Source organism: Astyanax mexicanus, chromosome 22 (assembly GCF_023375975.1).
Source record: "Astyanax mexicanus isolate ESR-SI-001 chromosome 22, AstMex3_surface, whole genome shotgun sequence".
Lineage (NCBI taxonomy): Eukaryota > Metazoa > Chordata > Actinopteri > Characiformes > Acestrorhamphidae > Astyanax > Astyanax mexicanus.
Window position 1 is genome coordinate 26,006,778 of NC_064429.1, and position 26,024 is coordinate 26,032,801.

Genomic DNA, 26,024 nt, shown 5'->3' on the forward strand with positions numbered 1-26,024 from the left:
ATTTTAATTGGTCTGTTAATTGGTAAAAAAAAAATCACGTGTCTAGGTGTTCTGAATGTTCAGAAATAAAAATAAAACATTACATTTAAAACAATGTAATAATAACTACTACTTGCCACTTCGCCTCATCACACACTATTTATTTTAATGGAAAAAGTTTGTCGCAAATTTGCAGCAAAGCAGCTTTACAGAAATGTGTTAGCAGGACAGAGAATCAGACAAAATATTGATCATACAACACAAAACTTCCAGTGAGCTACGAGGAAAAGAAAGAAAAACTCCCTGAAAGCTGGAGAAGGGAGAAACCTTGAGAGTATCCAAGAGTCTCATGTGCTATTAAGGCTAATATATATGTTGGACCCATCCTCCTCTGGTCAGACAACTTAAACATTATATTCATTATACTATAGAACCATGTGGATCTTATATATTCAGGTGAATAGCCCCTCCAGCAGTGGAAACAATTAGAAATTTCCTAGTTAGACTTTCTATAAACTTTGATGTAACTGGTAATGGAGAGTGAGCAACTAGTCCGAGGCAAGTGGATAGCTTCCAGAGACTTTATGCCAAATATTTTTGCCGCCATACTGCATACATACTAGCCAATCAGGGAAGAATAGGTTGATAGGGATAGATAGGGACCGTTTGAGGTCAGTTCAGGTGGTGCTCCATCTACAGTAATACAGTAATACAGCATCCTGACTCACCAACATGTTAATGAATGCAATCAAATCCTTACACCAATTCTCTAGAATGTAGTAGAAAGCATACCATGGACTGTAGAGATGGTTACTCCAACTGAGAAAATGGAATAAACATGATTTTTTTTGTTTTTTAATAACTTTTCTTGATTATTAGAAAAACAAAAACAAAGACCATGTAGTGTGTCCTTTTAGCTTTTGCGTTAGCATCTCTTTTCATAAAGTTGTTTGGCAGTTGTTTGGTTGATGTCAGCCCATGATTTACCACAGTATCACCCAGTGTAACTGAGTTCATAATTGGCATGATATTCTGATCAAAATTTGGACAAATGATTACTGATCTGTTTATGGCATAATCTAGTACTAAAATGGTTCGTATGGTCATGAAAAACATTAAAAAGTCATGGAATTTTAAAAATAGCAATTCCCAGCCCTGGATTTGGATTATTTTTGGAAAAATAAAAATACCCAGAAAGTTTTGTTAAAGTCATGGAAATTAGGTCCTCAAATCTTTGTGTTTCCGTTTTTTGATGGAGAAAATCTATTTTGAGCTAACAAATACGTTAGCTCAGAGTTAATTCAGCAATTTAGCCCTACACAAAGGAGCTCTCAGAATCTGACACATTTTATTATTAAAGATTATGTGTCAGCATTTTTATAAGATTGATTTTTTTTTAGATTTAATTTAAGATTGATTTTGATTATACTTTTAGTTGCTTTTTAGTTTTATTGTCCATGTCTGCACTGATGTTTTGGTCATGAAAAACCGTTTGGTCATGAACATTTGCCTTGAAGGCATGGAAAAATCATGTACATTTATTGGTTAAAAAGTGTATGACCCCTGTACTAAGCCTAGACTGAACATTCTCTTTGCTGCTTGTGATGGTGTGTTTGTGTGTGTGTGTGTGTGTGTGTGTGTGTGTGTGTGTAGTAGAGCAATAGAATAGACTAAGAGTTAAAAATGAATGTACTTTTAGGCTTGTTTCCATTTCCGTTTTCATCACTCTCTCGTTGACATTAGCATTAGCATTAGCATCACTGATCAAATACCATTTAAACTACTACTCCCTAATGCACTTTTCATCTGGAGCCAGTGAGAGTCAGTGGTGCTCGTGGTTTGTCACAGTGCCAGTGCTCCAGCAGCTCTGTGGGTAAGAGGGCTAATGATTTAGCTGAAGTGATGGGGTCCGGGGTAGCGGCTCAGGAGCTGCTATTTCTGTGAGAGGTGTCATCCACACCAAGATAGTGCACTCTTGACATGAGACAGAGTCAAGGGCAAACACAGCCCGGCGCGGCTTTATTTGACAAATCACGGCAGAGGTTAAGAATCGGGAGCGTAGGAATGAGCTGAGTGCTGCGTGATCAGTGCCACTCGGACTCATCACAAGAGCTTATATACCAAGCTACTTTATTCAGTGTTAGTGTGACCGTGCTTTCTCTTATATCAGACATTACTAAACTTACCTGCTGGCCAATGCTTAGAAACAATGTCAACAATGTCTTTTGAGTAAAGACATGGACATTTTTAGAAGTTGATCAGCCATAATATTAAGTCCACTGACGTGAAGAGGATAGTGATTGCCTTATTAGAAGGTGTGAGCTATGTATATACTATATACAGACTATTATGGATGAGGTGAGTATGCTTTGTTTGCTGGCGGTATAAAACTGAAGGAGGATGTTGTGCCTAACAATTGTCTGCGGAAAACTAGTCTTTTGTTGGCTTTTTTGTAGATTTCGTGTGAATGCTGTGAATGATCGTGTAAACAGCATTCTCTAAATTCTTATAACAGAATAGCCATTTGATGAAGCAAGCTGGATTTTAGCTTAGTAATCAGATTTCTAATCATAATGAATGTATACGCTTACTCAGATTTCTTTTAGTTTCCTCAGTGTGCGCATGCATGCACAGATTACCAGATAAGACAGATTTCTCTTAATAGGTCGATGTTTGCGAATATTTGCAATTCAGGATATTTGACAAACGTGAGATTATTGGCTAGATGGACTTGTTTAACCCCATCTGTTTCCCATTAGGTAGCTAGCTAAATATATGATTAGAATAGCACTGATGTAATACAGTATATTCTTGATTAGAATAGCACTGCTGAGGTAAATATATTGTGTTTTGTTGGTTTGTCTGGTTTGGAAGTTAAAAGTATTGTGTTCAATAATTATTTTTGTTTAAGTTGTAGTTATTTTATCGTGTGTTTTTTTTTTTAAATAGTACGACAAAATTTATGAAAACTAGTGAAACATATTTTTGGCCTTTAGTCAGATTCTTTGGCTTTGGCCAAAAATGTTCATCTGGTTCATGTAAACGCATTGATCAGATTTTTGACAAAATCAAGAGTTTATTTTGTTGGGATTTTGTTGTCTCTACTGTCTAGGGGTGTGCCATATCATATCGTACACGATAATATCACCAACATTTTTGAATATCGTGAACAATATTATACCCTGAAATATCGTGCCATATCTTCCACCTCTTATTATCACATCAGGGTACTACTTTTTTTTTTTTTTTTACTGTTTTTAGCAAAAGAAAATTTCACACTCTTCTCATATTTCATTATATAGCTATTAGAGACAGATTATATCTGTCCAGTATCATTTATTTTACTTTAATCCTGGATATATAGAGATATTTTGAGTGAATTATTATTAGTATCATCACATTTTGGATCATTGACTTCTTTTACAAATCTGATCAAATTATTGTATTGTTTAATATCTCAGTTAGGGGTGTGCCATATAATTTTGTATGCAATAATACAATGTAATTTTCGTTTTGTTGCAGTGGTGTGTTCTTAAAATGTTCTTAAAATCACCCCACTTCAATCTAAATGTATGGGATGAGAGTGAACACTGACAAAACAAGTATGAGCAGGTGTCCCAATACTTTTGTCCAAAAAGCAAAGTCCTAAAAATCCCTACTAGGCACATTTATCCTGTAGTGCCGTGTAGTTCTATAGTGATGATACCCTGGTAATAATGAGTGGAGGCAGCTCAGACAGGTAAAAGGCTTTATGTCTGAAAGGGTTTAGCAGTGGCTGAGGAACTCTCTGGAAACCTTCCTGAAACCTTCTGAAACAGCACAGATAATAAGGAAAAGTCTAGTAACTTTTCAGGTGCACTTAGCGTTCACCTGCAGCCCAGACACATTCCTGTTATCCCACCGCACACGGCAGCATTAGAGCGGCGGTCCGCAGACGCCGGGCCATCCTCTTTGTGTCTGAAGCGCTCTGCCTCTCTCTGATGTGCCGGGGCTCATCAGCGGCGAAGAGGATTGGACATGGAAAGCCGTGGCGTGAAGGCGAGGGCCTGTTTCAAAGGCGGCCACTGGAAGGCCTGTGTGCTGCCCCTTTGATCAGCGTCTGTGGCGGCGGTGGTGGTGGAGGTGGTAGTGCTGCTGTGGCGGCGGCGAGGGTGGAGCGTGCCGGTAGAGGCGCTGCAGTGGCGCTTATGAGCGTGTGAAGGGGGTGAGATCACAGTTGAAGGAGGAAGAGAAGGAGGGGTCTGACTGAGAGATGATGGATGATCAAGCCTGGAGCTAAGGGAAGTAGAGCGGCGGGGGACGAGGGACACTCGCTGATGGAGGACGCTAGCTCGCTGTGGGCGATCCGCATATATGCTGTAGCTAATGTACAGAAGTTGCTGCAGTCATAATGTAGCTGGCATTAGTTTTAGTGTTTGACACTTAGGAGAAACACTCCGAGGGTTCGGACTTTCCTCCTAACTCTCATAACTACGTAACTTTATGGACAGAAGTTTTAGGACACCTGCCCGTTCATTATTTCTTCCAAAGGTTCTTCAAGGATATATGTATGGTCCACTGCTGGAAGGATTTGCTGTAATGAAGTCCTATTCATACTTGAGACACCCATAAAGGACACACTTTACACATGCATTTCTGGGCAAGCTAAACAATACAGGACAAAGCATGTGAACCAAGGCTGTACTACTATTAAAACATTTACTTTTATCACTTTTGTCTAAGTCCAAATATGGGGCTACAAAGTTATCAACAGAGCAAGTAATGAAAGGTTATAAGCACTTATAGTGTAAAATCCATGCCTAATCCAGGCACGTGTCTCAAACTTGCCTATGCTGTTCAGGACACCATATGACATCTCGATTTAGTGTTTTACACTTTATGCATAGAGTAAATGTAAACAAAGCATTTAACACCACTTTTCACTTTTATCTGCTCCATAAAGTCGTATTCACGCTTTAGGACACACTTTGCACATGCATTTCTGGGCAAGCTGAAAGATGCTAACCAAAGCATGTGAACCGTGGCTGTACTACTATTAAAACATTTACATGAATTTCTTAGATTTTACCAAATTGAAAACCTCTGAAATATAATCAAGAGGAAGATGGATGATCACAACCATTAAACCAAGCTGAACTGCATGCATGAAATCTGTGATTAAAAACCAGGGTTATTCCACCAAATATTGATTTCTGAACTCTTTATGAAATATGATTTTTTTTTTAGTATTTAAGGTCTGTAAACTCTGCAGCTTTCTCATTTTCTGCAAATAAATGCTCTAAGTGACAATATTTTTATTTGGAATTTGGGAGAAATGTTGTCTGTAATTTGTAGAATAAAACAACAATGTTTTACTCAACGTTTTACTCAAACATATACCTATAAATACCTATAAAATCAGAGAAACTAATTCAAAAACTGAGGGGGTCTCTTCATTGTTTCCAGAGCTGTTTTTTTATATATATTATGTTGCCTTAATTAAAACAAGCATAAACGTAGCATATGCGTATTTTCTGCAGGCATGAGGCTAAAGACAAATAGTGAATAACACTAAAGTAAGGTAACAGACATCTACTGAGGAGTCTAAAAAATACAGTTCCATAGCTTTGATGTCTTCACTAGTATTTCAAACTGCAGGTCAGTATCAGTATGTTCTGGATGGCATACAAAGGCCCACATGTTATGGAAGGCATCGGTTCACGCTGTTGTCTTTGCAGGTCTGTATCCATGTGACCTTTTCTTATGTCCTGCTTATACGTTGTACTGCTATGCGTTCCAAAGGGCAGAAGCTAGAAGCATGAAATGAGCTAGCTTCTTCCCATTCCAGGACAAGGGCAGAGCTCCAGAAGGCCCAGACTGATCCCTCTCTCTCTCTCTCTCTCTCTCTCTCTCTCTCAAGGCAAGTCTCTCTGTCGGCTGTGGCACGCATGGAAAGCCCTGACCTTTTCTGAAAGTTTAGCACTTTAAATATTTAGCTTTGCATTATGATGGATCCTTGAAGTGCTAAGCATGTGCGAAGTCTCTGATTAGCGGAACTTGTCGGCCTCCCTTTTTTGTGGCCTGGCACTGAGCGCCACATCCCTCTTTGTTTGACAGGCGCACGTTTAAACAAACACGGGTACCTGTCGGCGACCGGCGGCTGGCACCCGGCTCGCCGCGAAACACCAAGCGCTGAGGAAAACCACTCCGCTGGCTGACAGTTACTCTAATGGCCTTGCTGGTTCTGCCCCTTCTCATCCCTTATTGGGGACAAGCCTTGCAATGTGAGCCTCGGGGTAAAGACAGAGTTTGTACGAAAAAAAATCTCATTTGGACAGACTTTTGTCTTAACCCAAATGTAGTCCGTCAGCCTGGACATGTTTTCTGTCTACAGGCTGCTTTTTTAGTCTTTTACTGGAGCTACAAAGCTATCAAGAGGGCAAGTAATGAACGTTTATAAGCACTTATAGTGTAAATTCCATGCCTAATCCAGGCACTTGTCTCAAATTGCATTGAGCTAAACTCAGACAGACTTGCCTATGCTATTTGGGACACCATATGACTATCCTGACATCCTGATTTAGTGTTTTGAGAGCTGGGCTCAAGTTTTGTGTTACACTTTATGCATAAAGTAAATGAAATAAAGCATTTAACATCACTTTTTAAACTTGATCAGTTAACAAGCTGTACAGGGCTAGGATAGTAACTTGAGCTAAGGTTACTTGGCTTTAGTTGTACAGCTCTACAGGACTAGGGTAGTACCATTTGCCAAAATACTGTTTCAATTTCAAGTCACTGATGTGATCTACTGTGGCTTTATATGGTCTCAATATAATTTTAATTTAATGTAGTACAGGTAAAACAGTGTTGCAATGGTACGCAGGCTTCAATTATAATTTATGCTGTTGATTTTTTTTTTGTAGATATAATCGATTTTCTGACGTGGGAAAGACTTACGTTACTTTGGAAATGTAATGTTATTACATTAAATGTTACTATATAAATGAACATTACTCTTAGCTTTCTTCTCCTTGTCTTTCTTATTTCTCTCTCCTTCTTGTCACTCTTCATGTATCCCTGATTTAAAAAATTGCTCTCAAAGCTCTCAAAGTTTTGTAATTGTGATTGTATGGTCCTGATGACATGAATATAGGCACCTAGTTGTTCTGGTGTTTCTAGGTGGATACTATGGCTACCATGTTGTTGCTGTGGTGTTGCTAAGTGGTTGGTGCTAGGTGGTAGTTGAGTGGCTGCTAAGGATCCCAGGTGGTTGATTGGGTGATGCTATTTGGGTGTTACAAGTGTATTTAGGGCGTATTATAATTAAAAAAAAAGTTTCTTAGAGTACAACATTGGTTTGTTAAAAGTATAAATAAAAACAGCAAATATTTATTGCCGTGTGAACACAGTGCATCCCGTCAAACAGCTATATTCAAGAACACATCACACAATCAAAGCCAAAATATTTTGAATACTGCATTTTTCGAACATTTTTAATCACATATACAGCTCTGATAAAAATTAGAGACCACTTAAAAATGATCCGTTTCTCTGATTTTGCTAATATAGGTATATGCTTAAGTAAAATTACATTGTTATTTTATTCTAGAAGCTTCTGGCAGTATTTCTCCCAAATTTCAAAAGAAAATTGTCATTTAGAGCATTTATTTATAAATTATTAAAATAAAAAAAAAGATGCAGTGCTTTCAGAACTCAAGTAATGCAAAGAAAACAAGTTCATATTTATTTTCAAACAACAACAATATTAATGTTTTATTAATATTTAATGGAATACCCTCTGAATTTTATTTACAGCTTAATCCTAGCATCTTAGCATGTTCTCTACCAGTCTTTCACACTGCTTTTGTGTGATGCCTTTGGGATGCGCCTCCTGGCACAAAAAAAATTAAGCAGTTTACCTTTGTTTGATGGCTTGTGATAATTTTCTTTTATACGTTTTGATTACATTCTAGAGGTTTTCAATGGGGTTCAGGTCTGGAGATTGGGCTGGCCATTATAAGGGTCTTGATCTGGTTGTTCTTTATTCTCAACTTGATTTAACTGGTTAGTCCTAGTGGTACAGAGCATGGTCATGCTATTTTACTCATAAATATACCAAAGCTATTCATCATATTGGTTTATGATGGATGCCAGATTCAGAAACTGAACATACATTGTTTCCAAATGAACCTTTAGAAACCAAACTTGATTGATCTGCACTTAACACTTACCACTTAACGCAGAAGAACTTAACATGATGGGGAGAGTGTGCAGTTCTGCTGGGGAGCATTTCCCCGGCTGCTCTTCAAGCTTGACCTCTTGCGCAGCCGGTGGCTGGGATCCTACTGCGAAGATAGATGGTTTGGAGATTGGATGACTTTCGGGCGCGCTGGCCAAATGTAAAATCCGACCTATCACTGTGGAACGCAACAGGACAGCTGTGTTGATAATACATGTGTTGATATTACATGTAGGCTTGGCTGCGGCTGTTTGACTATTCAGCTATGCGCTGTGTACATTTTGCTTAGCGGAAAGCTCACGGTTGCAGGCGGAACGCCGGCCAACCTGCGACGTCGGCGTCCGAGCGCATCTGGACGGTGTCATTTGCACAGATTCCTGGCGGATGGTATAAATTCGGTAAATATACGAGCCCTAATGCATGTAGCCCTGCTCTTTATGCGGAGAAAGGAGCCGAGTCAGCGAGAACGGCATTAATGCATGAAAAATGAGCCGGGCGATAAGAATGAAAGGGCACATCAGACCGGGCTTATTAAGACAGAAAAGCCAGTGAAATTGCTGGGCTGATGCTGTGTATTTGTCAGGAAACATTAAAAAGACTGAAGGCTCCAAATTCATCTTCTCCTGCCTTCTGCTGAAGACTGCAGGCGCAAATTCCACTTAGCAACTCCTTATCATACCACACTCTCTATTGTAGACCTGTACTGTAGGTTTGCATTAAACAGGGAAGAACAGTGATGTTCCTTATTTGAGAAATTACAATAATTGGATTGGAATGTAGGCGATTAAATAGAGTATGAATAAAGATGAGCTATTCATTTTGTTTGTTTTAGTATCAGTTAGTGCAATTGTCATTGCATTATTTATTACAGTTGGTTACATAATGTAATGAAATACAGTTACATGTATACTGCATAATCAGTCAGTGGCTTCATAAAGTATCTGTGCTTCTTTGATTGACTCATATGCCATTTGATTGACTCATATGCCATCATAAATGAATGTAAAGAAATGACAATAATAATGATGTTTTCTATCTATTTATGTATGTACTATTTATGCATCACAAACTATACAAGCACAGCAATAGCTATTGGGACAAATCAAATCGTGATACAACATGCAAATACAATCCTGATCCAAAAGTTTATTCTCTTTTAAGGAGCTGTTAAGTTTTAAGTTCAAATATTCCCACAATATTTAAGTTCAGATTCATGTAATGAGCCAAGTTGATACTACACTAACCTAATATAATAGATTAAATGCAGTTGCATGAGACCTCTCACAATATTTCTCGCCTAATGCTGTGTTTATAACTCATATTAGTTAGTGTAAAATCATGTAGTACTATTCTACTATCTCAGTTTACATGCCTACGTACAGCATTTTTTTTTACCTTTCAGCTTGTCAACAAACGCATGTGTACAGCTGGCCATGAGTGGGAAGCCATAGTGCTATTTGTTTTTATGACAGTGGAGTAAAAGTGAACTAAATGCAATCTCCCCAAATGTAGAAGGAGCCCAGGATTTGAAAACACTGTACCTGTGTTCAAATTACTCATAAGAGTTAATCCTGCTTTTGTTGGAGTAACTGCCTCTACTGTCCAGGGCAGCCTTTCTATTAGAGAGGTAGTTTAAGAATTTGGAGCATTGCTGTGAGGATTTCATAGCATTCAGCGACAAGAGCAAGAGTTGTCGGTTGGGAAGTGAGGTCAGGATGTTGGATGGTAACCACCACCAAAACCACCTTATCCCCAACTCCCCAACTAAAAAAATAAATGTATTGGATAAAGCAATGTGGACAGAAATCCTTTTATCAAAAACCATTATTAATCCATTATGATGCATTATAATGAGTCTGCATTGCCCCATAGCATTTTTATGTGTACTGCAATCTGTGTATGAGTAGTATGTTACATTATAAACCTACATGCAACAAAAAGAGGACTTTAGCACAACCAACAGACCAAAGGACACAGCACACACAAGCAGGCCCATTGCAACAAGGCAAGCAAACCAATCAATTGCCTATAGGGCCCTGAGCTGGCCTTGGGACCCCAGACAAAGACAAAATGCTTTATGAATTGAATGCAATGACAAACTGTGTGTGACACTGTTATCAGAAATTCCCTTCAACAGGGCTCCTCCCACTAATTACTGACAGTAGCCATGCTGCCAGGTAAGTGATTCCTGCAGCCAGCAAAATATGAAACTCCAGCAATCATAATAATGCATACATTTTCCATCAGGAAGACAGAAAAGAAGAAAAAGAAAAGAAGAAACAAGACATCAGTTAATCTAATAACCTACAATAATTCTACATAAAAGTTAGCTTGGGGCCCCCAAATGCCTTGAAACGGCCCTGTACACAAGGAAGCCATCATGCGTACAAGCGAAGCATAGCATAGCATAGTTAATATTAGAGATATATATCTCAAACCATAATATGAGTTAAATATGCACCGTATAACACATACAGATACAGTTCTGAAGGAAGTGTTTACTGCTGCTGTTTTTGTCATATCGAACCCCCCATCCATCCCCTTCTTTCCCCAGCACCCCCACCATTTCAAATTTGCACTTAACACCTTCCTGTTGCCGGCCTTCTCATTCATCAAGCGTGTTTGTCCCACTGACAAGCTCCGGACCGCCGGCTGAATATCAATATCAGCTAAGACAACGGCAGTGCGAGCGAGCCCGCTAACCTTCAGCTAAATGTCATTCTGCTTAATCCTATTTGAAAATTAAACATTGAAAAAAGCTTCGGCGTCTACTCTTCCTCCTGATACACATACGCACACACACTCACACACACATACACCCTACCCCCCCCACACACACACTGTCGCTGCGCTGGCTTCGGCACGTCGCTGACATTTGTAAAGATTGTGTTTTCCTCGTGTTCTCTATTATTTGTTATTTGTTTGTTGCTCAGAAGTAATGACTGACTGGGGATGAGAGACTGAAGCTATCTGGATCTATTTCCCTGCCTCTTGTGTCTTGTGTTTGTGTGAGTGAGGAGTGTGTTCTGGAGCCTATACACTATATTGCCAAAAGTATTCACTCCCCTGCATTGCTGTGTTTGGTGATGTGAGGCTTGGCAATGGAGAAGCTGTTTGGCAATGGAAACCCATTGCATGAATTTTCTACGCTCTACTGTTCTTTAGCTAATCTGAAGCTGCATGAAGTTTGGAGGTCTGTAGTGATTGGCTCTACTGGAAGCTGGTGATCTCTGTGCACTATGATCCTCAGCATCCGCTGATAACGCTCTGTTTTTACACTGACAGAGTTGCTTTTGTTCCCAATCGCAATTCTACTCTGTTATTATAGCACTGACAGTTGGCTGTGGAATATTTAAATATTTAGTAATGAGAAAATTTCACAGCTGGACTTGTTGCACAGGTGGCATTAAACTATCACAATATCACACTGGAATAATTCACTAAGCTCCTGAGAGCATTGACCCATTCTTTCACTAGTGTTTGTAGATGCAGTCTGCATGCTTTTGTAGCTACTTGGTTTAGTTATACACCTGTAGCCATGGAAGTGATTAGAACTTGAGTTTAATAATGATTTAGATGGGCAACACAGTACAAGCAATGCATTATAGAAGACCAAAATTACCACTCATAGTGCACCAATCTTGTCCTGCCTGAATTGTCCATGTAAAGAGACAAATGACTCAAATGAGGCCCAAAGTGCATACCCAGTACAACGTTTTTCAGCTCTTTAGATCATGTGTCCATTTGTTTAAATATATATGGGGCATCTCATTTTTTTCATGTAAGCATATGACTGTATATACAGCTTTGGAATATAAATGACTTAAAAATTATGCGTTGAAACCCTCTGAAATATAATCAGGAGGAATATGGATGATCACAAGCCATCAAACCAAGCTGAACTGCTTGAATTTTTGCACCAGGAGTGGCATAAAGTTATCCAAAAGCAGTGTGTAAGACTGGTGGAGGAGAACATGCCAGGATGCATGAAAACTGTGATTAAAAAACAGGGTTATTCCACCTAATTTAAATTTCTGGACTCTTAAAACTTTATGAATACAAACGTGTTTTCTTTGCATTATTTGAGGTCTGAAAGCTCTGCATCTTTTTTGTTAATTCAGCCATTTCTCATTTTCTGCAAATAAATGCTCTAAATGACAATATTTTTATTTGGAATTTGGGAGAAATGTTGTCTGTAGTTTATAGAATAAAACAACAATGTTCATTTTACTCAAACATATACCTATAAATAGCAAAATCAGAGAAACTATGTATATATTTGTATGTATATAAAAAAATATATATATATATGGCTGGTAGTGATTGTGACTGGTGGCTTCTGGCTGATATTGTCCATGCAAATAGAAAAGTGTGTGTGTGAGAGAGAGAGAGAGAGAGAGAGAGAGAGAGAGAGAGAGAGAGAGAGAGAGAGAGAGAGAGCTCTTGATCTTGAAGCTCTATAGCCACTGAGGCAGTACCAAGTTGTGTTGCTATGGGAAAAAAAGAGTGAGAGAGAGAGAGAGAGAGAGAGAGAGAGAAAGAGAAACACACACACACACACACACATACATATACACAGTGAGAGGAAGGCTGTTGCTGTCAGGTTCAGGCCCAGTGGCTCTGTTAAAGGGCCTGTGACAGGGAGAAAGAGACACAGCCCTGAGAGCAGACAGGCGAGAGAAGCCCCCATGCATCAAACACACATATTTACATAAACAAATCCTCCCCATATAGCCTGTAATTACCAGACTGACAGTGCCGGCCACGTGAGGGGAAAAAAAAGAGCTTGTCTGATCCAGACACATACGCAATGACCGAGGCACAGGCTCCATCAAAGTGCACCTACACAGGGGGCAGCCTGCTTGCGTATGCATGCACTGCAGCAGACGACAGGCCGTGCCTTCCCTTTGAATATATGGAGCCCATACATCCTCCTCTAAGGACTCTGGATAGGGGACCACATGAAAAAGACACAGAACGGCTTTAGAAAATGCTATTATACCACCATAAAATCGAGCTGAAACGACAGCTTAGATGGTACAGTATAGTCAGCATGGTTCGGTGAATCACTGAGTGTAGTGTACAACTATCATTGAAACCACCTTCTTGTTTGTGCATTCATTGGTCCCTATCTTACATCCTGTGCATTAGGTGCATCATGATGCTTATTGCTATCTTACACCCCACCAACAGTCTATTTCCATGCTTTGTGTCTGCATCGTTTAAATAGCAACAGTGCTTGTGAATACACCTACTGACACATTTAAAACAACCTAGACAGTTGTCAACAGTCATAGCAATTCAGCAGTTTATTGCTATCTTGGCAGTGAATTGGCAACATGAAATTTGGGTTTTACATTTAAGGTTTGGGTTTGTTACATGTCTTATTCTGTGAGTTTATTGACTGGTTGCAAAAGCAAAGGTCTGATTTTTCCCTGGCTCATGGGTTTCCTCATTATCGGACTACTCAAGTTCTTGGAAAAACTTTGTTTAGACAACAAACTCTACTATTTTGCAGTAATCAGAATAAGATGTAAATGTAAGCACAGACACAGCAGTGCTGCTGGAGTTTTTAAACACTGTGTTCTCTCACTGTTCACTTTATTTTATACTTTTATTTTATTTTACACTTGATTTTATATTTTATTTTACACTCCTCAAATTGTCATCTTCCAGTCTTTCATCAGTAGTCATAGGATGCACCAAGGCTAATGTAGCTAACAAATAATAAAAGTCTATAGTGCGTAAACCTTTATTAGCCTTATATCTAATTGCATGCATGAAAGAATATTTTTTAAGCTAATCCACTCTCTCTCTCTCTTTTTTCTCTTTCTCTCTGTTTGTGCATCACAGGTGGGAGATGCAAGAAGCTGCACCACTCGAAGACGAAGAGAGGATTTTAGTGGATCATTTAAAGAAAACATATTTAAGCAAAACTCCAGAATGTTAGGACATGTTTGTGACTTTGTTCTTCACCAAACATTCACAGTGATGTTTGTTAGAGTTTTCTAGCACTATGTTCAGTTCTAGGTGTTCAAGAAAAAGTTAATTAGGAGGATTTATAATGAGTGATGAGTCACACATGAAAAACACAAAGTCAGTGTGAGATAAAGGTAGACTAGGCTCCAAAAAAAGGAACCACCTATGAACACCTCACAACCTACATGACGTGCTGTTAAAGTCTTGGTGCCAGACACCACAGGACATCTTCAGGAGTCTTGTGGAGTTCATGCTTCACATGCTGTAGCAAAACAAGGGAGACCAATTAATAAGACAGGCGATGCTAATGTAATGGTTGGTCAGTGTATATTCATTTAGCATCATGTTTTAAATAATCTGTGTGTCTATTGCTGTATTTTTGTAATTTTGATAGAAAAACTGTCATGTAATAAATATGAATAATGTAATAATAAACAGGATTCTGGATGTGTGTGTGGGTGTGTGTGTGATATAATTGTTAATTTTCATGACATATAGTACAGATCAGATCAGCTGATATGGTAAAATAAAATCTATTTCCTTTTTTTCTCTCTGTCTAAATTTCTCCCTTTTTCGTTTCTTTTTCTTTTATTGTTTTTTTCTGTCTTTTTCTGTCTTTCCTAATTTTTGTTCTTTCTTATTTTTTTCCCTTTTTATTTTTCTTTTTTTTGCTTTTTTCTTCCTTTCTTTTATCACATTTTCTGTCTTTCTTTCTTACATTTTGTTCTTTCTTAATTTTTCCCTTTTCCTTTCTTTTTCTTTTCTTTCTTACATACTTCCTTCTGTTTCTTTTCTTTCTTTTTTCTTTTTTATATTCCTTTCAGTTTTTTCCTTTCTTTATTATTTGTTATTCTTTCTCTTTCTTTTTTCTTTTATTACTTTTTCTGTTTTTCTATCTTTCTTTCTTACTTTTTGTTCTTTCTTAATTTCTCCCTTTTTCTTTATTTTTATTTTTTCAGCTTTTTTCTTCCTTTCTTTCTTTTATCACATTTTCTGTCTTTTTTCTTACATTTTGTTCTTTCTTAATTTCTCCCTTTTTCTTTCTTTTTCTTTTCTTTCTTACTTACTTTCTATCTCCAATTTCTCCTTTTTCCTTTCTGTTTCTTTCCTTTCTTTCTTTTTCCATTCTATCTTCTTTTTTCTTTCTTCTTTTTTCTTTCTTTTTTCATTAATTTCAGCTTTTTCTTTCTTACTTATTTGTTTTTTCCTTCTTTCTTCCTCCCCTTTTTTGTTTTCTTTTTCTTTTCTTCTGGTATATTTTATTGCCATTTATAAACGAATTACATTGAAAAGGGAAAGTTAATTTAACGTTAAATCATTTAAATAGAATTTGAGCTACATACAGGTATTGATTGTGAATGTACTGGATCACTATCACTTTCTCACGCGAGTCAAGTGCACTGCTTTCGGTTTGCTGACGAAAAAAAAACACGCATACGTCTTGGGTCGTGTTCCAAATAGCACATCCCGGTGCAGTGCACACACCGAGCTAGTGCCCTATTCCGCTGTAGAGCACAGACAGCGAATTCACTGATCTAGTGCCCTACGCACATACTGAACTATGTAGACAGCATTGTGAGGTTTGAGACGGAACGCGGGGTTTCCGTTTCCGCCGCGGGTGTGTGTATATGTGTGTGTATACAGTGAGTGTGTGTGTAAAGTGTGTGTGTGTGTGAGAGAGAAACCTCCCCACTGCTGATATGGTACGTGAACGAAAGCGAAACATTAGGAAATATAACTGTTCATATAGCTGTATAACCGCTCCAGCCCCGCCGGGCTGTGTCTCTGTCTGTAGCCGGGGTTGGGGCTCGTTTGTGCGGCAGGGCGCTCGGCTGTGAGTCGCTGCTGACTGAGGGTAAACACTGCTGTTTACCTGTAGTGACCGTTAAAATCACCGGTTTATAAATACTTAACACTGGAGTTAGTTAACCTAACACTGCTGGTTAGCTGGAGAGAGAGCCTTGGCTGTGGCTGCTGGGTCCTGCTCTAAAAGTATTAGGACACACTCAGGTTAGTGTCTATATTAGCTGATTCTAGTTACAGAGAGGAGGTGGAGGGGGATAGCTAACGCTAGCTAACCAGCTAACTAACCTAGTTACTAGTAACTATAGCTAAGTTAACTAAGCTGCTTTCTAACAGTATTTTAGCTTAGCTAAGTAGCTAGTTAAGTATTGGCTAGGTTGTGTATAGTTAAGAGATTGGCAATAACCTCAGTATCGCGATACAGGGGTTGCGATTTGATACTATACTGCATACTGTAAGCATTTAAAACGTTAACCAATTACATTTGGTTACATGCATTTTAATCAATTAACAGTTAACTAATTTTATGAAAACTCTCAGTATAACAATGCAAACTATAAACTAGCATGCTGACACCTTCCAAAACTATTTCATTTCAGTATAATTTATGGCATTTAGCTGACATATAAGGTTATTCCTGTTACAGACTGGGAATAGAGCACTGTAGTCATGCCTCATTCTGTAGTCCCTCGTATTGCTTTTGTGTCTAAGCCCTTTTTTCCTATGAGGAAAATGAATGGGCTTTTCAAAAACTAGCCTCTATAACATTCTCTAGTAAATAAATATGTTCAGAACTCTGTACGTTTAATTCTGTGTACAGTTTACTGCTAAACATCACTGGATCCTCTGAATTACGAGGTCGTTTAAGAGACATAATGAGAAAAATGCTAGCTTTAAGCTAATGCTACAGCGGAGCTGCAGAGATCGTTAGGGGACTCTTTTCGGTGCAACACCAGCGAACTCCAGCCGTATTTTACAGCATATTACACACAGCTGATCCAACTAATGAACTAACTGCCCTCACTAAAGAGAGCTGGGAGTGTTACTGCCAGAAAATTACTATCACAGCAGAACAGAATTAGCCCAGAACCAGCTTTAAACGCTGTAACACGTTTTACCATTTACCTACTTTATTATGCAGTGAAATAAATTAGAGATGTTTGGGGCTTCTGACTCGTTGTTTAGCATATTAAGCCACATTATGCCTTTATGACTCTATGGTTCTTCAGTTAGTTAGCTCTGTGGTTCTGGAGTAACACTGCACTGATAGTGTTCCTGCTGGGTCACTTAGCTCACCTCAGCAAGGGCAGATAGTTAGTTGAGTAGTTAGTTGTTAGTTGAATTGGTTCAGGTGTGCCATAATTAAATAAACCCGCGGTGAAGCGCTGCTCCTGAACTAAGAACCATTTTCTCTCATTATCTGCATTTCGAAGCTCTAAAACAGTCTACACTGCTCAACATCAACAGACTGATAGATGTTCCACCTGTTTAAATACTTTAATGATCCTCTGTGAAAAATAATAAGAATCCAAAACGCGATCTGGCCGGAGTTCGCTGGTGTAGTGCACAATCGGGTCCGTTGCCATTCCCTGCAGCTGTGCGTCAGTTACGCATTAGCTTAAAGCTAGCATTTCTCTAATTACTACTGTTAAAATATCTCGTAATTTAGAGGGTGATGTTCAGGAGGTAAATGTACAGGGTTCCAAATATATTTATTTACTACAGGTTGTGATAGAGGCGGGTTTTTGGAAAGCACATTCATTTTTTCCATTGAGCATAAACAACATAGGGCCAACGACTTCAGTGGTCTATTGAACCCCAGTCTCCCACATGATAGGGTAGCTCACTGGCAGGTAACCAATAGGAGATCAGTCCTGAAAGGTGGATATAAGTTCAATGTATGTAGCCTAGTCTTAGAAAGCTATTAAAATTGCCCTCTGATTGTGAGTGGTATAAATGATTATTTATTAGGCTACACCAAATGGGGACAAAAACATATATAAATAATGTGATTTATGCATAATTGTTTATTTTAGGATTAAGTCTCCTACATTAAAAAAAACAAACAAAAAAAAAAAACCAACAACTTATATACAGCTCTGGAAAAAAATAAGAGACCACTTTAATTTCTGAATCAGTTTCTCTGATTTTGCTATTTATAGGTTTATGTTTGAGTAAAATGAACATTGTTGTTTTGTTCTATACACTACAGACAACTATTTCCCCCCCCAAAAAAAACTAAATAAAAACATTTTCATTTAGACAATGTTAAAGACTTCAGAATTAATATTTGGTGGAATAACACTGTTTTTTAATCACAGTTTTCATGCATCTTGGCATGTTCTCCTTCACCAGTCTTACACACTGCTTTTTGATAACTTTATGCCACTCCTGGTGCAAAAATTCAAGCAGTTCAACTTAGTTTGTTGGATTGTGATCATCCATCTTCCTCTTTATTATATTCCAGAGGTTTTCAATTTGGTAAAATCAAAGAAACTTAACATTTTTAGGTGGTCTCTTATTTTTTTCCAGGGATGTACAGTATATGGCACTGATCCACAGTTCACCAATGCTATTTAGCGTTTGGGGCTTTAAACACTACACTAAATAAACCACTTCTGAGGCTGGTGTATACATTTACATTTGTATTTAAACCACATGATTATAAAAAAAAGTTTAGAGACTAGCAAAACAAAATATGCAGATGCTTCAATAAACATATCGATTTTACATCCTGTTCTTACTGTAGAGTTTTTAAACTCTTTCATGCATTGAAAAAACTAATCATAAAGCAGAAAACATTTGTACCCTTCTAACGAATAACCATATATAAATCATTTCGCTCATTCCTTTACTGTTCTGAGTTGTTTTATATATATATATATATATATTTTCAGTGTAACAAAGTTGTCCAAATTACTCAACCATATACTTTTGCACAGTAAATTACACACCAATTCCCTCTCTGTTCTTACACTTTATGGACAAAAGTACGGGGGACACCAGTTCTTCTCATTTATTGTTTCTTCTGAAATCAGGGTGTCTTTCTGTGACTAATAAACTTTAATATGATTTTGATATGATTTTACATCGTCCAAAAGCATTATAATATATCAGCTAATAACTGAATTAAGAAAGAATTGAAGTAAAAAAAGTAATGAAGGCCACAATAATAAGCCATTTTTTTATGTTTTTGCTCTTTGTCAGTAAGCAGTGCTGAAGTAAATGACCAAGTCACTGTATGCTGTTCCTATAAGTATAACGCAGTGTGAAAAGTTGCAGTTTAACTACAAGCTTTATCAAACATTCCCACTTACTATCTTTTCCCTGTCAAACTGACCTCTGAACAGTGTTAGAACTGCTGATTAAATACTGGTTAATTTTTAATGATACTGTCTCTATACATTTACAATGTAATAAACCTTCACTCCTTCTCGTTCTGCGACTCCTAACCTTGGATTTCTTTTTTCTGTGTGCAGGTTATCCCACTGTGAGGGTTTTAAAGTGGAGGGCTGATGATAGTCAGAGCTGGCAGTTTTAGATTTTATTTGGTGTGGATAACTATGGCCCAGGTATCAGCACAAGAGGAAAAGGAGAAAACCGCCGCGCTGAAAGGTAAACAGTGAACAGGCCTTACCCTCACCCTCACCCTCACCCAGCCACACGCGTTTAAAGAAACACAGACAGCAGAACAGTGTAAAGCACCTACTTTATCTGATCTTGAGATCACAAGAAAGATTTGTGATAATTAAATAATTAAAAAAATTGTTTGTGTTTGTGAATGTCACAAGAATTTAAGGTCACAAGAAAAATGTTATAACAATTAAAAAACGAATTATTATTATTTTTTATCACATTTAGTTAAAGTGATGTCATCACAAGAATTTCAAGAATTTAGATTTTTTAAATCAATTATGATAACCAAAAAATAATAATAATTAGCAAGAAATAAAAGGTAAGATAATCAAAAAAATTATAATAATAATAATTTTTGTATTATATTGAAATCACAATAAAAAAATTCTCTTGAGATCATGAGGATATTTTTTTTTTCTAAAAATGAAAACTTAGACTATCTCTTGCTTATAAAGTGTTTTGTGTTTTTTATTCAGATTTGTTGTCCAGGATTGACTTGGACGAGCTGATGAAGAAAGACGAGCCTGCGCTCGTTTTCCCCCAGACTCTGGAAGAGTTTGAATATGCTTTTAATGAACGTAAGATCCCGTTTTTTTATTTGCTGTATTTGTTGTTCATCTTAAAATACTTAAAGCTATAATCCAGTGTTTCTCCTTTAAATCTTAAAATCTCTTAGCTGTAGTAAGTAAGTAAGTAGTTGAAAGTTCAGTACTGAGGAGTTTATGTGTCGTGTTCATGCTGTTGTAAGTTGTTTCAGTGTCTGAAGTCAGCAGCAGTGATTTTGTATTAATATTACACTGAAGGGCTGTTCTGTGTTCTGTTGCTTTGTTTAGATTTGATTCATTAACTTTTAGCTCTTGAGCTGATCACAGAAAAAGCGATCTATTCATGAACTGAATTCTCTGAGTTTTGAAGGCGGTAATTGCTGGAGAGGAGAGTTTTTATTAAATATGCTAATTACGGTAAATGTGTAAGTGGCAGAGCTCTCAATTTAAAAGTTATGGAACGAGAGCTCTTATGATTACTGGCTGTTAAATATGAATACAGCAGTCATGGCTTTACTATGGAGCTTTGCTGGCCTTTTTTTGAGTGTGAAAGAAAAGCACAGCCTTCCCACTGAGCATTTCTACACAAAAAGTCTCAAAAAAAGTCTACAAAAAAAGTCTCCATCTGGATTTGTGTAAGTAAATGATGTGCTGAAAGAATGAGGTCAGCTGACTGAATACCTGAATATACTGAAAATAGACCAGTTTATTCCATCAATGGATTTTTTTCTTCCCTGATGGGCATACACGGCCATATTCCAAGATGACAATGTCAGGATTTATGGTGCTGGACTTGTGAAAGAGTGTTTCATCAAGGAGCATGAGATCATCATTTTCACACGTGGATTGTTCTGTTCACCACAGAGTCTAGATCTTAACCTCATTGAGAATCTTGAGTTATCTCGTAATGGTCACTGGATATTAAACATGGCACTTCATGGCAAAGAACTCTCTGAGGGTGTAAGAAATCGAATCAGTCACTCCTGTGACTCCATACACACAGTTTGCAGACTGCTGTAGGTAGAGAAAAACTGTGGTTAATTTAAAGTTTGTGTCTTTAAAATAATTGTGTAATTCTGTTGCATGAAATGGTCTTAAAATGAAAATAAAATCTTTTTTTGCTGTAATGTCTAAGACTGTATATAGTGCAGGCCTAAATACACATAAAAGTGGGCGGGGGGAAGCCTTCAACAAAGTCATCTAACTCACAGGCTGTAGAGAAAGCTAGACAGACAGACAGGCGGACAGACAGGCGAGAGAGAGATAGTAAAAATTTCCAGTTTATTCCGTCCTATAAGATGAAACGGTGGGCCGTTGATGGTGGGATTCTGGCTGTGATAGTGCTGTCTGTTTTGAGAGTCTCCTGAGTCACTGGCAGCTGAATGGACAAGTTGTGCATGCCATGGGCTGTCAGTGGCTTACTCAGCCTTGCACTCCGCTTGACGGCCACATTTGCATAACCTTGCTGCTCGCTCTAAAAAGGCTCCTGTCGCTGCCTTGAATGCTTTATTTCAGTTTCTGAAAATATACACCCCGCTTGTTTATTTATTTATTTATTTATTTATGTAGTCTTTCTCTGTTGGAGACGTCACAGTACGGCCTCTGGTTCCGCAGCCAGCCAGCGAGCGTACGTACCACGGCCAAGGTCAGGAGCCTCGGTGTTTAGCCCTGAGTGCTAATTTGAGACCTCTTTATTTTTTTACATCGTATTTTTATTATCTAATGAACCTATAAAATGCATACAGTACTCATCTCGCGAAAAAAAAAGAGAGAGTAAGAGAGGGAGAGAGAGGAGATTTTATTATTTTATTTTTTGTTGGAATCGTGCTGATGATGGCTTCATCACTGTTAGCCTTCAGCTTGTTCATTACTGGAAATCCAAGGTTATGTACACCTAATTAAGCTAAAAAATTGAGAACAGCATGCTAATTACGCAAGGATGAGGGGAAAAAAAAAGCACGGGGAAAAAGTTGAGGAGGCATATTCCTCAGAGAGCTTGTGATGTGAGGGCGATGGAGCTGAACCTCCATCGCACGCGGGTTTTCATTAGATCCCTCTCTTCCTTCTGTTAGGCACTGCTCTTCCTAGCGTTTTGCTTCACCCCTCTGCGAATGCATAATTGATTTCAGCAAGATACTTTTTTCCTTTGTTTGCTGTGTGCCACCATGTGCCAAGTCTCCCGCTCTCTGTTTCTCTTTATACATACACTTATTCATATATATAATATTACTTATACATATACTGTACATTATACACAGCCCCAGATAAATAAAAAAAAGTTGGGATAGGATAAGGTAGGATAGAATACAACAAAAAATGCAGTTTTACAGTTCGAAGATATTACAGCTTCATTTCATTTGTAAATACGTATCCATTCATATATTTGAGGAATGCAAGACATTTCCAAAAATTATAAATAAATAAATAAATTAATTCTGAAGCATTTACCACTTTGCATTATTGACATTTCTTTGGATTCCTAAAATGGCAATCAAGCCTCTCCTGTGGCCTCATTCATAAAAGCCCCCTGAAAGATTTCTAAAACCGTGTGTATCACAATGTTCTTCAAAACCTGTACAGGTTGTTCATGTAGCTTGCCATCAGCTGCCTGAGCCCTGAGAGAGCACAACTGGCCTTGCTCTCTCTGGGTGGGTAGATGGCGATTTATTGGAACCGAGTCTGAGACCGCTTTCCTCAGAGTCCTGAAGAGTGGGTTGGGTAGTTGGCCTTGTAAATTTGAGAGAAAATGGGCTAAAATTAGACAATTAAAAAAAAAAAAACCTTGCTCAGGTGAACCAGCCCCATGGTTCCACCTTCGTAATACCCACATTTACCCATAAATGGGCCATGCAAAACACTTAATGTACATCTAAATATGGGCTTTCCTGTTCATTCTGGAGCAGAATAATAGAGTCAGGGTAATAATAATAATAATAATAATAATAATAATAATAATAATAATAATAGTTATATAGTAATATCCACACCCTTTATAAATGAGGGTACCTCTTGTGGATTAAATGAGATGTGGTTTATATTATATATGCCTATAATTTCACTTGATACTACAAGACAAATAACGGTGTTGCAAATGATATCAACAAGGTGTCCTTTATTAAACAGTCTAACTCTGCAACTTGTTGTGCCAGCTGTTAAACGTGGTGGTGGTAGTCATCAGTGTGTGGATGTTTTGTTTCTCCAGTCTCCGGTTGGCTTGACCTAACAAATAAAAGCATGGCTTTCTGTATGCTGTCTGTCAGAATCTCCTGTATAGAAATATTCAGTTATCAGTCTGCCATTTAAGCTGAAGCAATGCAACAGTATGAAGCACAGTGTGAAAGTCCACTTCTGAATTACCCAAAAGGAACAAAATGCAGTTTTTGGAGTGCCGGCTGACCTTGAACTTGGAGCTAGTCCTGATTTGGACACTATTGAGATGCTGTGGACGAACCTTAAATTGGCAGTTCGTGATTGAAAACCCAGTTTAAAGCAATGAATTAAAGCAATTCTGCAAAGAAGATTGGACTGAAATTCCACTCTATAGCGACGTGAAAGACTGCTGTTTGGTTGCAGTCGTTGCTACTATATTTGACACAAGCAGTTTATAAGATTAGGTGTTGAATTTCTATTATTTTTGTGTTTAAAACGGAGCTACTCATGCAAACATTGATTTGTGGCTGTATGCTGTGCACACACAGCTTGTCTAGACTCTGTTCAGACTGTCAGTATTGTCAATATATTAGGACTTTGTAGCAGATGAGTGTTGACCTATTGGTGCCTACATGGTGCTTAATACCATCCATAGACTATAGATCTGTGGAGCTATTAGAGAACTGTTTTCTGTCCCAATACAAGCATGGTGCTCCATCCAACATTTTGGGATAAGTTGAGGATGAGATAGAAAGTCTTTATTTTGACAGTTACTCCAACAAAAGCAAGATAAACTGTTCTCATTTCTTTTAATACCTTTAATTGTGGAAGAATTGTGGAAGAGCTATTAGAGAACAGTTTTCTGTTGAAATAGAGTATGGTGCTCCATCCAATACATTTGGGATAAGTTCAGGATGAGGTAGAAATGTCTTATTTTAACAGTTACTCCAACAAAATCAAGATACACGGTTCTCATATTTTTCAATACCCTTAATTGTGGAAGAAATGAATAAGAACGAGCTATTAGAGAATTGTTTTCTGTGCAAATACAGTTTGGTGCTCCATCCAATACTTTTGTTCATATAGTGTATATCTCTCTATCTCTCTCTCTCTCTCTCTCTCTCTCTCTCTCTCTCTCTCTCTGTCTCTCTCCCTCCCCCTCCCTGTGGCTCTCATTCTCTCTCTCTCTCTCTCTCTCTCTCTCTCTGTCTCTCATCCTCTCTCTCTCTCTCTCTCTCTCTCTCTCTCTCTCTCTCGAGTTGTAGTCCCACAACTTTAACCTGTGGAGCTGTTAGAGAAATGTTTTCTGTGCAGTAGCTGTTTTGTGCTCCATCCAGTACTTTTGTCATATCATGTATAAAAAGTATCACACTCCCCCTTTTCTCTTTCCCTCTCTCCCCCCTCCCTCCCTCTCTGTCTCTCTCTCTCTCTCTTGCTCTCTCTCTCTCTCTCTCTCTCTCTCTTGTTCTCTCATTGCCCACTTATAGAGGAATAAAGGAGCAGGCAGATTTTTAACGCTCCATCTTGATGAACAGCCTTTTAGTGCTACATGCCGTTGAACAGCTAACGACGAAGGCAAATACAGTAATACTTATTGAGTTAGCCGTGTTGGATTTATCGCTTGCTAACTGTGCGAAAGTGCCGGGCTTTGAAAAAAAGAGTCGCATAAAAATGCTTATGCAACCGTTTCTCTTCAAAGATGTTTTTTTCTTTCGTCCCCCCCCCCCCCCCCCCCCCCCATTTTTTTGCCGCGCTGGGGTAATTGAGAAAGTATGAGGCCCTTGGGCTGTTTGGGTTAAGTGTGTATGCTTTGAGTATTTTAGCTTTGTGCATTCGCAATCAGAGAGGTCACAATTAGATTTAACACTGTTTGGGGCTTCATTATCTGCTAGTGTCAACACAAGGATAGATGGGCCTATCTCTCAAGCACACAGTGTTCAGAAGTATTACACACCGCTTGCTTGGCTTTGAAGTTGCTAGCGTTCCCTCATGAGTGAGTGTAATACTTCTGCAGAACTTTTTCAAGTGTTTTGCATTTCGTATGGCTTCTTCTTCTTTTTCTTCTTCTTTTGTATCTAAAATAAAGACCTAAAATATTCAGACATCCGAGTTTATGTCAACATGGCAGTCCTATACTGTTAATGTAATCTTAGGAGCACATTACATGTATCAACAGTAGCACTAATGACAGATTGAATAAAGTCAATGGCATCTGTTCATATTTTTTTTTTTTACAGTCGCATCTGTCAAGTGTTGGCAGCTACATGTTGGGCAGCAAGTAAGCAGTCAGTTCTTGCAGGTGATGAGGGCAAGCATAAGGGTCTTGAGTCGCTTTTATAAGGGTCCAAATTGTGATGGTTAAATGACTGACTGTGCCAGAACATCTCTAAAAGATCAGGCATCAGGCCTTGTGGGGTGTCCCTGGTATGTAGTGATCAGTAACAGTCCAACCAATAGACTGGCAGATGTGATCCATGAAGGTCCCAACTCAGAACTTACAGGACTTAAAGGATCTTCTGCTAGTGTCTTGCTGCCAGATGGATCCAGAGATGGCTGTGGCATCACTGGAGATTAAACTTGCTGCAGTCACCCCATTGAAAAATAATTAGACACTTAGACAGTTGCACCACCCGATATCCTGCTGTGCTTTTTGAGACAATATGCTTAGCAAACTCACTTTTTAAAGGACAATCAGATGATGATAAGGTAATGTA

The 26,024-nt window shown here is 38.3% G+C and overlaps 2 protein-coding genes across 7 annotated transcripts in view; both read left to right on the forward strand.

Moving 5' to 3' along the window:
* The window catches only part of kiaa0825 (KIAA0825 ortholog), a 190,063-nt gene extending 175,440 nt beyond the window's left edge, over window positions 1-14,623 (forward strand). For both annotated transcript variants that reach the window (XM_049470828.1, XM_007243897.4), the window contains one exon: window positions 14,051-14,623. In XM_049470828.1, coding sequence (XP_049326785.1) covers window positions 14,051-14,209 — 159 coding nt within the window. In that variant the 3' untranslated portion in view covers window positions 14,210-14,623. The remainder of the gene's footprint in view (window positions 1-14,050) is intronic.
* Window positions 14,624-15,723: 1,100 nt separating this feature from the next.
* fam172a (family with sequence similarity 172 member A) overlaps window positions 15,724-26,024 on the forward strand; it is a 288,454-nt gene continuing 278,153 nt past the window's right edge. For 2 of the 5 annotated variants that reach the window (XM_049470775.1, XM_049470778.1), the window contains exons 1-3: window positions 15,724-15,879; window positions 19,459-19,594; window positions 20,092-20,193. In XM_049470775.1, coding sequence (XP_049326732.1) covers window positions 19,495-19,594; window positions 20,092-20,193 — 202 coding nt within the window. In that variant the 5' untranslated portion in view covers window positions 15,724-15,879; window positions 19,459-19,494. The other 3 variants (XM_007243895.3, XM_049470777.1, XM_049470776.1) reach the window with 3 other exon arrangements.